The sequence below is a fragment of the Pelodiscus sinensis genome, chromosome 12 (assembly GCF_052426305.1).
Source record: "Pelodiscus sinensis isolate ZL-2025 chromosome 12, ASM5242630v1, whole genome shotgun sequence".
In the NCBI taxonomy this organism is placed as follows: domain Eukaryota; kingdom Metazoa; phylum Chordata; order Testudines; family Trionychidae; genus Pelodiscus; species Pelodiscus sinensis.
The window spans coordinates 33693470-33710467 of NC_143063.1; the positions used below are offsets into that span (position 1 = coordinate 33693470).

A 16998-nucleotide genomic window follows, 5' to 3' on the forward strand; every position below is an offset into this window, starting at 1 on the left:
AGAGCATTAAGCTTCCTTGCATAAATATATACTGAATGATATTCTATGAAACTGCAAAAACATATGTATATTATCATAGATTTGTATTATTAGACAAAGTACGGCCCATACCCCTATTTTGCCAGTTGCTGTACTACTACAGAACAAAGTGAGTAGTCTCACTGAAGATGATGGAACAACTCACAGTGCATAAATATGTGCAGAATTGGAATCCCAATATTGGGATTAAGACAAGTAAGACAATTTATGGTCTAATTCTGCAATCACTGAAATCAATGGGACTTTTGCCACTGCTCAGCTACAGTGGGTTAAAGTCCTCATTTATATTTTTTATCTCCTTATTACTAATAAGTATGAAATATTGAAGGTTTTGGACCTAAACAATCTTAGGGTATATCGGCACTAGATCTGGAAGGTATACATTTCAGCACAAGATTAAGATACTTGATTAAAATTGACAAGGGGCAAGAAAGGGTAGCTACCCAAATACTATTGTGCCTGAAACCATAGGTTACTTATATGGCTGTGAGGTTTCCTGGAGGAACAAGAATTTATAAAATGGTTTGGCAGTGCTACTGTTTTTTAGAAAAGAAAGAATACATTTAAATGTGTCATTGTGCTATACTATTTGAATCCATATTTTTTACCTTACATAATAAAAATTCCCAGCACAAGACTAGATTTACTGAGCTACCTTTATGTGACATTTTCTTTAACTGAGAGAAAAGCGGGAACAGTGAATATGTTTTTTGCTGAAAAAAAATTAAATTAAAGCTGAATACCTATCAAGTGGATTTCAGTGATACTTTCTGAATACAGCTGTCTCTCTTTCAACCTCATTTTGGGGCAGTAGGAATGGATAATCCTGTGAGTTTTCACAATTTTATTTATTTATTTATTTAAATGCCTTTAAAATCCTTTTTTAAAAATGGTCCTACGAGCTTATCATTTGAGTTATACAATTATTTGCTGAGGATAAAAGCCAACTTCCTCCCTCCCTCCCACTTCTCAAAAAAACTCCACAAAATGAATTGACCATACCAAACCCCTCCAGAATAAATAAATATAAATTGGCATTCTGAATTCCTCACCTCATCTCCCACAATAAAACATAGAAACTTGTTAATATTCATTATGTAAGTAAAGATGAACAAATCCAGGCTCTGTTTGACCACTTTAGTTTCCAGATCCAAACATGGCTTTATCCCCATCCCGTTTAAACTGAGAGACTATTAGTTCGAGTGCTTCTGATGAGCGCATCTGTACTCACGCCAATCAAAGACGGAGACTGTCACTTAAGCTACATCTAGACTGCATTCCTCTGTTGACAGAAGGATGCAAATCAAGCATGTCGAAATTGCTAATAAAGCAGACATTTAAATATCCCATGCTTCATTAGCATAAACATGGCTGCCGCTTTTTTTCCGAAATGGAGCTTTTAAAAAAAACGGCAGTTTAGATGCGGATCTGTCGAATATAAACCCTTTTTTTGACAGATCCTGTATTCCTCAAAAAATGAGGTTTACAGGATCTGTCAAAAAAGAAAGAATGCAGCATTTTTTTCGACCATAGTAAACTTCATTTTATGAGGAAGAACACCTTTTTTCGAAAATGCTCTTTCAAAAAAAGGCATTCTTGACTGCAAACAGGACTTTTTCAAAAGAGAGTATCCAGACTACCTGGGTGCTCTCTTTTGAAAAAGCGGCTTGCTTTTTCGAAAGAAGTGGTTGCAGTCTAGACGCTTTCCTTCGAAAGAGGCTTTTCGAAAGATTCTTTCTCAAAAGCCTCTTTAAAAAGAAGCTTGTAGTCTAGACAAAACCTTAGGCATCTAAGACCCAGAATGTGTAGCATGAGATCATGGAGTTATCATGAGTCCTGACTAAGGGTCAATGTGCAATTGCCCTGCCCTAGGAGCAGATGAGGGTCCATCTTCTTCCTATGTACCAGTTGATGGGTGTGTTAGGGAGGTGGAATTAAGGATTCACGTATTCCTCACCTGTGCCCATCCATCCCCTGCCTACCTGAGCAGTAGGTGAGGTAGCATAAACATAGCAGTTCCACCTACAGTTCTCCTGCTTGTTCACTGATCCATAATGTGCATAGAAAGGATAACTCATGTTTTTGTGCATATGGTTCCCTATGTGACTTACAGCTGAACCGTCAAGACTTTATAAGCTGAAACCCTTACACTCCATCAAAAGATAATGTGTCACAATATACACTACTCGCTCCATGATGAAATAAAATATGTATTTGTTCATCTGACCATACTAAAATTCTTCCAGAACAATGCTAATATAACGTCAGAGAATCTCCAGGGATTGAGAGAACATTTCTCTTTTTCACTGACTAAAATTGAGACCTCGCTATACTGGGAACTTGTGGAATTTTACTGAATATTCTTGTAAAATCTTTCAAAATACCACAGGCTATCATTTTGTCATTACAGTGTACTCTTGAATATTCAGTACCAAATGTTTCCTGGAGGAACAATTAATATTTTAGTGTATTGTGCAGAATTCTGGACTAGACAAATCAAAGAAATTGTTTAGGCTACAATAACTTGTCACATGGTCATTTAACGGATATATGCACAGGAAGCAATCTTGGCTCTGTAGGGATCATTTCTACTACAGATAGAAACAAAGTTTGCTAGACATAACTTCCAAGACTATGGTTTGTCGTTAAAATAATATGTGCTGACTCCTTAGTTTTATCTATGATTCATGTATTAGCAGCCAGCACAATTTTTGTCCTAGAAATTTTGAAATTGTAGTTTTGTAGGAAAAGCTGTTTTTTTAAAGAGAAAAAATATTTTAGCATGGTGGACTCAAATTGTGCTTTGTTATGCCATGATAACACACTGCTCAGCTATAAAAGAAGGCAAAATGTGGGCAAAGTTGCACTTAGAGAATTATTCAACATTTTAACAATAGTTCAGATATAAGTTTAGATTGGCTATTCAATTTACAAATGGTTCTGATAAGCCACTCTGGTAAGCAAGTCTCAGTGTGGCATTTGGAAAGGGCCTAAGAAAGAAGAATGGAAGAATAGAATAGAATACATCTGATAGGCTTGTCAACACCCATAGCAAGAACCTATCCAAATTACAACCCTGGGCTCTGGAAAGCATCGGAACTGCTCAATTCATGCATTCTGGGAGCACATTGCTCCAAAAAGAAAAGCACCATGGCCATATTCCTAGCTTTCAGCAGCCCCCATGGAGTAGGTCCGCGGAGTACGTTGTACTGTAGAATATTACTCAGAACTTAAGGAGGATCAGTGTCTAATAAGATCAACAGAGAGATTTGTTTAACATATTTCCAATAAAGTATATTTTTAGTCACAAGTTCAAAGGATTCGGAGCTCAGCCTCCATGTTTATGGGAACAATTTTTTTACCTGTTTTTTTACATCTGCCAAACAAATTGCACATGCAAAGCAGAGTACTTGCAACCCTATCTGATTTTGTGATCATGTCGTTGGAAGTGTCTATAGAAAAGTGTTTCTATCCATGATGCAGGTAGACCTCATTATTTGTTAATATATAACCTATAACAAATATGTATTTCCAATTTTAAGTTAACTTTGTCCTTCATATATCAAGTAAAAGCAAACCACGCCTGTTCATTTGTTGCTATAGCCTTATTTTCTGATTTAATACAGGTTGAACCTCTCTGGCCTGGGACTCTCTGGTCCGCCAACATCTGTGGTCCTACCAGACCAGAGAGCCCCAGCTGCAGAGGTTACCAGCAATTGGCAGCTTGCAGTGTCCTAGGGGCAGGGAGCCCGGCAGAACCCCACTGGTCAAAACGGGGTCAGCAGCCAGGGCAGGGAGACCTTCTGGCTGAGAGGGTGGAGGGTGGAGCCTTGCCACAGTCAGAATGAGGCCAGCTCAGAGAGAAACCCAGTCTGTCAGAGTGCAGAGCCCCACCAGCTGGACCTGGGACGGTGGCACAAAGAAGAGCCTGGCTATCGGCAGGGAGCCCAGTTGGCCAGAGTGGAGTCAGTGGGTAGAGTAGCCCTACCCGAGGACTGGGGGCAGCAGAGCCCAACAGGCAGACTGTGGGAAGCACAGTGGCAAAGACTGCAGCCAGGAGGGGAGCTCCATGAGAGTCTGAGGCCTGACCTCCCCATGTCCAGCAAATTCCCTAGTTCAGGAGCACTCAGGTCCCGAGGGTGCTGGACCACAGAAGTCAAACCTGTAGTGTGAGATAGCTTCTTGTTTCTATGTATTCATGGTGGGACAAGTATTCAATCCCTGAAAAGTACCAGAATGTTCTTATTCGCAATTAAAACTTACTGTCTCATCCTAGATCCATCTTGTCCCACAGTATCACAGTATCTACTCAGATATAAGAAAAGTAGGATAACATTGGATTTCCAATCATTTCTAATGGAAATTCATGGCTTTGAAATAAGAAAATGTTTATTATGTGATTCCAAACAACGACGACAACATTAGGATATGGTATTTGGGGCAATCTGGATAGATGGCTATCTATACTGTTTGCCATAGTTTTGGAATAATACAATCTTTGCACGGAGTTAATTGAATAATCATACTAATATTAAAGCAATTATTCCCAACTAAACAGTGATTGAAGAAAGATAAAATTCACAGTAAATTATTCCTACAGTTTTATCTTCATGTAAAGTAGTACAGCATCTGAATAAATCTGTTGTGAATTGTGGCTTTCTGGACATTAACCAGAGACACATTCCAATCATCTGCTGCAAGTTCAGTTCCCAGATCTGCATGCCATGCTTGGGGAGTGATGAGTTATTTTTTCCTCCAGTGTTGGTCAGAAGACAATAATTGGTTTATAAATTGTTTAGTTGCTTTTTCCATAATGTCTCATTGAAGAAATACACTGTTTGTTTTTAACCTGGAAGTTATTTTTAAATTGTTGAAATGACTTGTGTTAATTGTTTTGGAACAAAGCCTCCTTTCCTTTTAAAGATGCCACCATCATTTATAGTTATATTTGTTGTTATACTTTAATTTAGCAGCATCTCCTATTGGTGGAAAGTACTTTATAAATAAAGTATCAAATACTCAGCTGCTTTAAATTGGAGTAACTTAATGAACTTCACTGGTGCGATGTCAGTTTACTCCAACTAAGTGTCCTATATAAAGTTAATAACATGCCTTATGAATATAGATTTGGCTCTTATTTGCTAGTAAGCAAAAAGACCCTACTGCCATGATCAATCTCATTGTGTGTTTACGGGACTGAGCTCCTAGAAAAAAAAAACATTTACCAATTATACTCCTCCCTTTGTATTAGGAATACATAACTCTACTTTCACAGAGGTTTAAAAATAAAGGATTGGAGGCAATTACCATTTTAAATCCTAATTAGTAAATTAAGTATGGATGGGTGGTTAATGTTTTGTGTTTAGTGCTTCACACTTCAGTAACTGATGGCAAATATTTGTATGAATTTGCGTGTCTGTTCCATTATTTTAAAGCATCTTTCATAAAACCTTTGCTGATAGTTACATAACAATGCTGGTAATAAAGTTATTTGATGTTTTGGGTATTGTGGAATCTTGGGGTGTTTACTTATTTCAATTATTGGTTGCATCATTTCAAGTTAACAATCTGTAGAACAGTAATCAAATATACAGTGTTTTTCCCCTTTTTATACTTGTTTTTAAAATCTATTAATGCAAACTGTTCACTTGCTAAGCTGGCTATAAAATAAGCCAAAACAATGCACCAGCAGCAAAACAGGACAACAGTCTCCATTCATCTATACTGGAGTGTCTGGGCCTTATTACAAAAAATCTGCCAATGCTATTAACTACTGCACTTCCGAATAGCATGCTTCTAGTAAGTGTATGTGACCAATATAACTGTCTGTAAGTTGCACATCATGGTGCTCCATTAATATGAAAGGCCACTCCACAGGAAATTGCTCCTGAAACACATCCATATTATAGGGTAAGGGAATGCAATTATATAACAACTACAGTATTCCAAGTTTTGGTTGAGCCCAAACAGATGAATACAGACAAAATCATCCTCATATAACACTACACGGGTAATAGTAGAGCATGCGTATTGAGGTTTAAATTCAACCCTCAGTTATATGGCATAAACCCAGAGTTATTCTCAGGCCTGCAGACAGGAAGACAAGTGACTCAGGACTCAGCGATTCGAAGATCTCAGGGCTCTGGCTGCTGCTACAGTAGCAGTGGTAGCAGCTGCAGCCTCAGGATCTTTAAATCACTGTTGGAGGACTCTGCCATGTGCTCTGGGCAGCACTAAGCACTGTGGGTCGCCATGCTACAATCTGGGCAGCCCTGAGAGCCAACTGCCTTTGGCTCCATCCTTTTGCCCTCTTTGTCACCCCTTCTGGGTGCATGGCGCCACCTTGCCTCTGTAAGCTGTCAGCTCCACCGATCATTCCATTGACTGTATTGGCATGACTCTGGATTTCAACTTGTGTAACTGGGGACGAGAATTAGTCACATATTTAAGATGACATTTCTGAACTTTGAGCTAGTGTAACACCAATAGGCGGAACCTCAACTGGGTCCTCCAGAGCTTAGTACATGAGCTTCTATAGCTTGAGCTATCAAGCTTGCTGACTCTCAGCTAAGACTATAAAAAAAAACTTATTCTTTCGCTCCGTAAATGGTCTAAGTGCCACCACATGGGGCAGTGAACCACACCCAGTGGGTGTGTGGGTTACACTAGATTTAATGGATATTTACTTAAATAGTAGCAGTGACTTTTCTCCTGAATAAAACACAATAAAAATAGTTTCTGTCTCTTACTTCAGGCTCAAGCTCTTACGGTGTTGAAAGTAATTTCTCTTGTCAGCAAAATGGCAGCAAACATAAGACAGCTTAGAAAGGACAGCACTGACTAAACCCTTTGTTTCTTGATACAATCCACAGTTTACAATTAATAATGATTTCTGAAATTTTAAATCATTTTTTCTGAACCAAATTGTAGGAGATTCTTTCATAACATGGCAAAGGGAAAATAATACAGAAAAAATTCAAATGGTTATTTTAAAATTGTCTTATTAAATATGCCCGAGAAAGAAAAAGTCAAATTCTTCTATGCTAGATTATGTACTCAAATATATGCATAAGCCTCATGGAATATATTAGGCTGGAGCTATTGCAATGTCATTGCTAAGACAATGTCTGTGTTTCTGGTTTACACTAAAAAAAGATTGTCAGCCTCTTTGTTTTATTTGAAAAATACAGTGGTTTTGCTTCCCAAAATTTACCATACCCTATTTCTCAAACCTAAATCTATGTGTTTTAACAGAACTGTGTAAAGACTAAAGTGGGAAGAGGGTTTAAATAGGATTTGGAGAAGGAGATGCTAAACGTGTGGCATTTTACTGATGAGATACATTCTCTGTCATGAGGCTGTGCTAACAGTGAGCTGTGTGTTTTGGGGGAGACAGAGTAGAGTGTAGGTTGCATTAACTCTTCAATTCCTGGTCTTTTTGTGTTACATGTATTATTTTAGAAAATCCTTAACCAAAGCAGAACATTGTGGGTGCATCTAGACTGGCAAGATTTTGTGCAAAAGCAGCTGCTTTTGCACAAAAACTTGCCAGCTGTCTACCCTGGCTGCTTGAATTTGCACAAGAGCACTAACTTTGTAATGTACAAAATCAGTGTTTCTTGCGCAAATACTTTCCCACTCCCGCTCGGGAAAAAGCCCTCTTGCACAAGATTACTTGCTCAAGAGGGCCAGTGTAGAAAGGGAAGAAATGTTTTGCGCAAAAAAGCCCCAATGGCTGAAATGGCAATTGGGGCTTTCTTGCCAAAATCGCGTCTAGCCTGGCCACGGATGCTTTTGTGCAAAAAACTTTTCCATTAAAATATTTCTGCAAAATCATGCCAGTCTAGACGCAGCCCGTGTGTTTGTGAGAGAGAGAGAGAGAGAGAATTGGAAAAGGTTGTGTGCCTCTGAGAATGGAATATAGCTTTAAGTTAATATTTTGTTAGCAATCTGTAGCAGATACAAAGAAAATTCCTAAGACAAATGTTCCCACTAATCTTTTCCAGCCTTATGCAGAATAAACTTTTGTGTGGTCATGAGGCATGTGTGCATGTGCATGACTAGCAGAAACAAAAAACCTAGTTGTGGACACCTTGCTAATCAGCTAGGTGGCATCTTTCCTGAGCACAAGTTCACAGCCTATTGGGAACACTGACTGAGACGCCTAAAACAAACATTCCGGGAGCAGTACATGTCGGTTGCTCAGTACAGGCATAGGTGCTAGAATGAGGGGTGCTAGTTTCCATCGTATACAGTGGATTCAATGGCTCTCAGCATCCCCATTATACACATTGTTCCAACACAACAGAGTACAGGTGTTCTTTAAATAAAGGCTGAAAAACATTGTACAGGAAGCTTGATGGGTATATGCAAAAAGTTATTTAAGATGGGTTGATAGTCCTGAACGTGTAGCCTTAGCTCAAGTCTCAATGTATTAGACAATCTCATTGTTGACTCTGACCTATTGTACAGAAGTGATCAGATATGAGGAAAGAGGCAAAATCATCTGGGCAACTAAAATTTTAGGAGGATGTCTATACGTCAATAAAAAGTCCCATTCCACCAAGTCTTGGAGTCCACATAAGTTGATTTCAGTTTGTGGGACGAAACGTTGCATTCCGGCCATTCAGTCTTGGGCTAGACACTGGGCTCTGAGACTCATCTCTCACATGGTTTCGGACCATGGTTCCAGCTTGAGCCTGAATGTACATGCTACAATTTTTAGCATGGCTGCCTAACCTTAATTCACCTGTCCCAAGCCATTTGCAGTTATGGGTCTTTTATTACACTATAGACCTACCTTAGAGACACCTGGAATGGGTGCTACTGCCAAACATCACCTTATCAAAGAGTCTTTAGGTGTTTTTACTAATTCATAATGTTAAAGGTTTGTGGCAAGGGTGGTGGCAAGGGCAGCATTAAGGTTTGGGAATGCTTCTAAGCACTGACTGATAATATTTTATTACCGTACCGGATGCATGCTGAAACCTATATGGGCATCGTTTCCCACTGCATTAGGAGAAGAGGGAAATGAACACTAACAGTACCAGAAAGAAAACTTATTTAGAATAGTTATAGTTGTTATAATTACTATCAAAGTAATATTTTCCTACTGAATCATTAGTTCTTGATTACTGTTATTTTCTTTAAGTGTGCAAGGGATATTACATCTGTGCTGGATTGGCAATAGTTTTTTACAGTTGGCTTATAATTGTCACTTCTCAAAAGGGAAAGACTGACACTTTTCTCCACTCTTCTTTCCTTCAGCAATTAAGTTGGGAATCTGCAGAGCATTAAAGTGATGCACTTAATGAGAGGTGGCATCCTATATGCAGAACATTACATCTGAAATTTTCCAGTAGCCCCACGGTTTCTACTTCAGAGGCCACTCTGGGTGGAAGGAGTAGATTCTTGAATACTCCTGTGCCTATAAAATAACCAAAAATGAAGGAGGACAGTTGTTTACATGCTGCTCTTATCTGCCTGGGCATGCTGTGTTACAGCCATGCCCTGTCTACAGAAAAACTCAACCATTTAAGGCCGTCACTTCATGGTCACCATGAAAAAGGAAAAGAAGGGCAAGTTCTGCATCGTTCAAAAAGAGGCTGGGTGTGGAATCAGTTCTTTGTAATAGAAGAGTACACAGGACCGGATCCTGTACTAGTTGGCAGGGTAAGAAATATATTACACTTTTTCATTTGTTTTTAATAGGTACTGATTTCTTTCTCATTGCTATATCAGCTTCTTTTTTTCCTCCCTGAAACTTCTGGTATTCATCATTTCCTCTGTAGCTCAGTAAGGGTCCTGATCCAAAGTGTATTGAACTGAAGGGGAGTTTTTCCATTGAATTCAAAGCACTTTGACTTCAGGCCTTAGAGCAGTACATTGAAACCTTCTCTACTGGGACCAAAAGGATCATTTGCACAACAAGGTTAATCCCTAAATTGTCCACCATGTCCCAGTAAATCGTCATACCATTCTTAATTTTGGGGTATGTCTAGACTACAGCCTTTGGTCGACAGAAGTTTTGTTGACAGATACTGTTGACAAAGCTTCTGTTGACAAAGAGCGTCTAGACTACAGACAGTTCTGTTGACAACGCAAGCCGCTTTGTCGACATGACAGTGTAGATGCAAAGCATAGTGTAGATGCAATAATGCCTTCTGTCAACAGAACTCTGTCGACAAAAGGCGTTATTCCTCGTAGAATGAGGTTTACCAACGTCGACAAAACTGCTGAGTTCTGTCGACATTATGTCGACAGAACTCAGCAGCAGTGTAGATGCAGATATAGTTTTCTCAACAAAAATCCACTTTTGTCGACAAAACTCTGTAGTCTAGACACAGCCTTGGTGTCCATTCAGAGGAGCATAGCTCTCAGTATTGTAAGACTAGTCTAGAACATACCAACCCGTGTAAGAGTTTTAAAATAATGGTTAAAATAGATTAGATCAGGCAAACCAAAATAAATGAAAAACATAATTTACATTTATGTCTACCAAGCAGTTGATAAATGTGAATCCCTGGGTAATTACACTGACTAGCACTAGCTCACTAAAAATAGCAATGTGACTCACAGGGCAGGCTTGGAGTTAGGTAGCTGGACTGCCAGCTGTGCCATATGGCTGTGTTGCTATCTTGAGAAGAGAGCTAATGCAAGTGAGTCTACCTGCTCTGAGAATTACACCTCCCAGCTGCACTATACAACCCACTCCTATTGAACATCTAAATTTTAAGATATTACTTAGTAAGATTAAAATTAGACTGCATTACATATTCTGGGCCGGATTGTCTCTCGTGTTACACTTGATTTACCTCCTGCACAGTCAGTTGTGTTATTTTAGCTTAAAACCCATGTAGTAGAGTAGAGAATCAGACTCACTAAGCTAAATTCTGTCATCGGTTTGCTGATTTAAACAGGAGTTCAACACTTCTGAGCCAAAGCAAATGATGTCAGCTATGCACCTGACTCATGAAACTAAGCTCTGCATCAGTCCTGAAAGTTTAGAAACTTGGCAGTGGCTAGACAATAACATGTAATAATTCAATTACAATTTTAATGGCTGGAAATGCACAGTATATATTGCTTAGTTACAATATATATTTTATATTTTATAGCTTCATTCAGATATCGACTCTGGAGATGGAAACATTAAATACATTCTCTCAGGTGAAGGCGCTGGAATAATTTTTGTTATCGATGACAAATCAGGGAACATCCATGCAACAAAGACACTGGACCGAGAAGAGAGAGCTCAGTATACTCTAACGGCACAAGCTGTAGACAGAAACACTAACAGACCTTTGGAACCACCTTCAGAATTCATTGTTAAAGTTCAAGATATAAATGACAACCCGCCTGAGTTTCTACATGAGAATTATCATGCTAACGTGCCAGAGAGGTCCAATGTGGGTAGGTACCAATAAGTGCATGCCACTTTACATTTTTTGGAGTAAATTATATTGACAGGGACTTTTTCCAGTTTCTGAGGAGAAAAATGTATTCATTCAGTTCTTCTATTAATCAATGAAACATCATCTGTCATTTGCTCTAATTAGCTGAAGGATTCAAAGTTGAAAACTCTGCTATAGCCAGTTTTGCCAACCATAAGACATCATACTTTCTGAGTCAGACTCCCTCACAAGATCAAAATCATAAGACTAGGTCACAGAAATCATAAGACTTAAAAACCACCATGTATTTTAATCTGTTTTTTGATTTAACACCACCTCTGCTTTTTCTGGAAACGTGTGTGTGATAATTACAGATTGAAAAGTCAACCTTTAATGCACACATACTTTTCTCTGGAAGCTCACATGGAAACTCAGTGTTTGCAAATTGAAGGAGAATTAGAATGGAAAAGATGAAGAATGGTTGTTGTTGTTGGTTGGTTTTTGGGGGGGGGAGGAAATGGGGACTAGTCCTAAGTAAAAACTAATTTCAATATAATCATGATATTTTAAATTGGTATCTCAAATGTATCCCTTGAAAAATGGAGAGTTGGGGCAGAGAAAAAGCATCCCTACTGGTTGGAAAAAGACAGAGGTCTTGTGTTAAATGATTGTACCCAAGAAAACACTCAGTGGAGAGATCTGAAGTGTGATAAAATTAAAATATGATGGAAAAACCTAAATCACACATATTTAAAAGTATATGGTAGAAGGCCTATAAAATGGAACTGGGAAATTAATAGTGAACAGTTTCATCACACAAAGCACTCTATGTATGAAGTTTACCAGTTATGTTTAGTAACCATTTATGTGAGCTGCAAAGATGTGCACATTCAAGAAGACCTTTACAACATCCGCCATCTTTCAGAGCTTTCTGTCTTTCAGTGCAGTAATTACATTTAAGCCCTACATATTTTTAAATAATCAATACAATTATAATGAAAAGTAACTTGAAATCATTCCTATTTCTTTCTATAATTTGATGACTACACAAAAATAAAAAATATCCCATGATCACAATGCATTCAAAAAACCTCTCTTAATTAACTGTTCAAGGAGCAAAAATAATTAATTTTACTTTTAATTATTCTTCCTTCCTGCAGCCCTTGGGTTTCTCCCCTTCTTCAAAGTTGGCAGCACCTTCAGCCTCCGCCCCCACTTCAGCACACCCAGCCTCGCAGTCCTAGGGTGTTTCACACATGCCTGTATCTGGAAGACATAAGGGCTGTGTCTACACTGGCAACTTATTCCGGAAAATCAGCCACTTTTCCGGAATAACTTGCCAGCTGTCTACACTGGCCACTTGCTTTTCCGGAAAAGCACTGATGATCTTCTGTAAAATCATCAGTGCTTTTCTGGAAAAACTATGCTGCTCCCGTTCGGGCAAAAGTCCTTTTCTGGAAAACTGTTCCAGAAAAGGGCCAGTGTAGACAGCACAGATTTATTTTCCGCAAAAAAGCCCCGATCACGAAAATGAAGATCGGGGCTTTTTTGCGGAAATGCACGTCTACATGGGCACGGACGCTTTTCCGGAAATAGTGCTTTTCCGGAAAAGCATCCTGCCAATGTAGACGCTCTTTTTCCGGAAATACTTATAACGGAAAACTGTTCCGTTTTAAGCATTTCCGGAAAAGGGTGCCAGTGTAGACGTAGCCAAGCAGTATCCTCTCTCATCTCCCCATTCCCATGCTGATAGGCTGAAGGACAATTCCAGGGGGCTTTTTGTTCCCCTCTGACCATTCCTACACTGGATGTTTCAGGGAGAAGAAGAAGTGCTGTCCTGTCTGGGTTTCTTAGAAGAGGGGAGAGAGAGGAGACACTTTAGCAACATAGGGGGCCATCCCCACCCTGCCTCTGAGCCTGGTGATCCAAGATGAGAGACCCTACTGGCTTCCAAAAGGGCTGAACTTCTTGTTGGGGTTGGAGCACGTCATGACAAAATGAGCTCCCAAACCCTCCAAAATCACTTGAGCATTGGCTAGGCTGCAAAGGGTCTCTGCAAGACTGTGTTAGGGTTAAGGAGTGTGTGAATGGGGGAGAGGGGGGAATCCTCCAACTGACAGGGGTCAAACCAAGGTTTGTGGAGCAAGAGGTAGTGTGATCTACAGGGCCCATTGTACTCTTCATCTTGAGGTGAGCAATGCAATATAGATGTGAGCTAGGAGATGGTGCCATACTTTATATTTTGCCCTGGTTGAAATAAGCTAACAAGGGAAAAGCCCACCTCTCCTTTTTGATCAATACAAGTATCCTTTGTGTGAGTGTAGTTGTGGAGTGTTGCTTCCCATTTGACAGCTATATAACACCAAAGCAGTAAAATATTTTACAGGTAATTGCAAAGAAATATTAAATCTACGGGAATAGTGTATATTAGGTTGTAAAATCATTGACTGATGGCCTATAATTTGCCTTATCATCAGTGACTTCCTAGGGCATCTCTTTTCCAATGAACAAATTGCTAAATAGATCCTCAGTAATCGTTGACACTTTTTTTTTGTTTTTGGTGTGTGTGTGTAGGGTGGGAGAAGAGCAGTGGAAATAGTCACATTAAACAGGTTTCCTTATGATTTAACTGTGTGGCTTTAGCAAACACATTTACTTTTTAAATTTGTTCCTTTCTTTTCTTTTTAGGTACATCAGTTATTCAAGTAACTGCTTCGGATGCTGATGATCCTACCTATGGGAACAGTGCCAAACTGGTTTACAGTATTCTTGAGGGTCAGCCGTACTTCTCTGTGGAAGCACAAACAGGTATGAAAGAGACAGATTTATATGTTTTGAACACCATTACTTCTTCAAGTAAATGAAAATTAAGAGCTAAATATTTTGTCTCCGAACTGCAGTAACAGTTGAAGGGCAGTCTAGTTCATCTTGGGGTATCCAGATCGCTTTAAAGCACCTTCAGTCTCTCCTTCTTCTGTCCAAGGTGTTCAGCAAGATTGGCCTCTGGTGTGTATAGCATTTGAGAGAGATGTCCCCGAGACAGGACCAATGTTTCCTCTATTTTTTTCCATCCATTCTTGGAATACATTTTTATGTGAATTGAGGCATGTGCAAATGTCCCCACCAGAAGAAACAAAACTTATCTGTGCGTGTTCTGCTAATCAGCTAGGTAGTATTTGAATCTCTGCTGAGCAGTTGCACAAGTGCACAGCATACAGAGAACACTGGATGGGACTATTCCCCCTGCCTGAGTTGCAGAGAGATTTAGTAGAAGCTGATATTCAGACTCTATGCGGCAGAAGAATTACCTTGGTAATACTTTTGGGTATGTCTAGCCTGCAACCCTCTGTCGGCAGAGGGATGCAGATCGACATTGCAAATGAAGCAGGGATTTAAATATCCTGTGCCTAATTTGCATAAAATAGCCGCCATTTTTGCATACTCAGTACTTTGTCAGCAAAAAGCAGCAATCTAGAGGGGGATCTGTTGAGAAACAAAGCCTTTTTCAACAGATCCCTTATGCCGCCTGCAAGGAGGTTTATAGGATCTGTCGAAAAAGGCTTTCTTTCTCAACAGATCCCCTTCTAGACTGCCGCTTTTTGCCGAGAAAGTGCTGAGTTGGCAAAAAGAGCAGCCATTTTTATGCAAATTAGGTGTAGGATATTTAAATCCCTGCTTCATTTGCAATGTCGATCTGCCTAATCTGCATCCCTTTGCCAACAGAGGGATGCAGTCTAGACATAGCCTTTGGCTATGTCTACACTGGCCCCTTTTCCAGAAGGGGCATGGTAATTTTTGAGATCGTAATAGGGAAATCCACGGGGGATTTAAATATCCCCCGCGGCATTTAAATAAAAATGTCCGCCGCTTTTTTCCGGCTTTTAGAAAAGCCGGAAAAGAGCGTCTACACTGGCCCCGATCCTCCGGAAAAAGCGCCCTTTTCTGGAGGATCTTATTCCTACTTTGAATAAGTAGGAATAAGATCCTCCGGAAAAGGGCGCTTTTGAATAAGTAGGAATAAGATCCTCCGGAAAAGGGCGCTTTTTCCGGAGGATCGAGGCCAGTGTAAATGCTCTTTTCCGGCTTTTCTAGAAGCCGGAAAAAAGCGGCGGACATTTTTATTTAAATGCCGCGGGGGATATTTAAATCCCCCGCGGATTTCCCTATTACGATCTCAAAAATTACCATGCCCCTTCCGGAAAAGGGGCCAATGTAGACGAGCCCTTTTGTGTCCAGCTATGCTGATTTTAGGCCTCCTTTTTAGACAAGAACCTAGGGGAGATTGGGCAGTTTTGATCTAAGCAGCATGCATGATATGTCTTAAATACACTGTATAATATGCAAATACTAGTTTTGAATGACTGAAAATATTGATATGACATTGTTCCTTTGATTGTACAGGTATTATTAGAACTGCTCTTCCAAACATGGACAGAGAAGCTAAGGAAGAATATCATGTTGTAATACAGGCAAAAGATATGGGAGGACACATGGGAGGACTCTCAGGGACGACTAAAGTGACAATTACACTTACTGATGTCAATGACAACCCACCAAAGTTCCCACAGAGTAAGTGACAAGTCCCTTCATACATAACAGTTACTACCAATATAATTTAACACTCATGTAGCGCTTTACATAGTCAAACAAATAGAAACTAATCATAGCTAATAGAGAATCACAACAGAAATTTGATATATGTAAATATGTTCCCAATTTTATGCGCAGTCCTAAAATGATTTCTCAAGTGCTACAGAGGGAGTTATTTTCAGGGCCATGATCAGGGCAGGGGGTTCCTGGCTCCATGCTTCATTTTGAAAACGGTTGAGTCATTTTGTACTATAAACATACCTATGGTGAGATCAATGTGATATGATCTAAACTTTTATGAAAGTGAAGTATCTGTAATGGAGATAGTTAAAACTAGGCTGAAAAAAAGTACTTGAAACTATACATTAGGGAAAAGACTTAGAATACATTTATTAAGTAATCTTAAGCCATCGTTGCTGCAGTGCAAGTCTATTTTTTAACACTGCAGAGGTACTAAAGCCTGCTCAGAAAAAGCAGGCTCTGTTCAGCATTCTATTCAGACAATGCCAACAGTCCCGGAAAAAAATTCTTTGAAAATCTGTCAAAAATATGATGGAGAACCAGGAGGAGTTAAAAGAATGGATTTCGAATGTCTCACCTCCATTGTATGTCAGCAGTTTATTCTGGTTTTGGAGACATAAAATATACATGGGGTTCCCACAATACATTCATCTACACATACCAGTAGGCTCTCACAGAGAGAGACTAACACTGTGCTAAAGAAGAGCCAATGTGTCTTTTTCCCTTATACTTTCAGTACTCCCTATTCATAGCTATTTCCAAGTTGTAGCTTATGATAGCCATTTCTACTTGTGCAAATCCACTTCTGTTAGTGAATACGGGTGAATGGCAGATGATCTATTTTATCTTTTTACACCTGCTGCACCCTATGCTGTCTAAGGTTTTTTTGAGGCAAGAAGTGCTTTCCTTGGCCACAGATGAAAGAGCATTGCACATCCTGCTAACAACTCATGGT

At 39.5% G+C, this 16998-nt stretch overlaps 1 protein-coding gene across 3 annotated transcripts in view; it reads left to right on the top strand.

The window, feature by feature from the left end:
* The window catches only part of CDH11 (cadherin 11), a 116909-nt gene that overhangs the window by 79627 nt on the left and 20284 nt on the right, over positions 1–16998 (top strand). For all 3 annotated transcript variants that reach the window (XM_075940035.2, XM_075940037.2, XM_075940036.2), the window contains 4 exons: positions 9307–9711; positions 11157–11451; positions 14121–14240; positions 15834–16001. In XM_075940035.2, the coding sequence (XP_075796150.1) occupies positions 9484–9711; positions 11157–11451; positions 14121–14240; positions 15834–16001 (811 nt within the window). In that variant the 5' untranslated portion in view covers positions 9307–9483. The remainder of the gene's footprint in view (positions 1–9306; positions 9712–11156; positions 11452–14120; positions 14241–15833; positions 16002–16998) is intronic.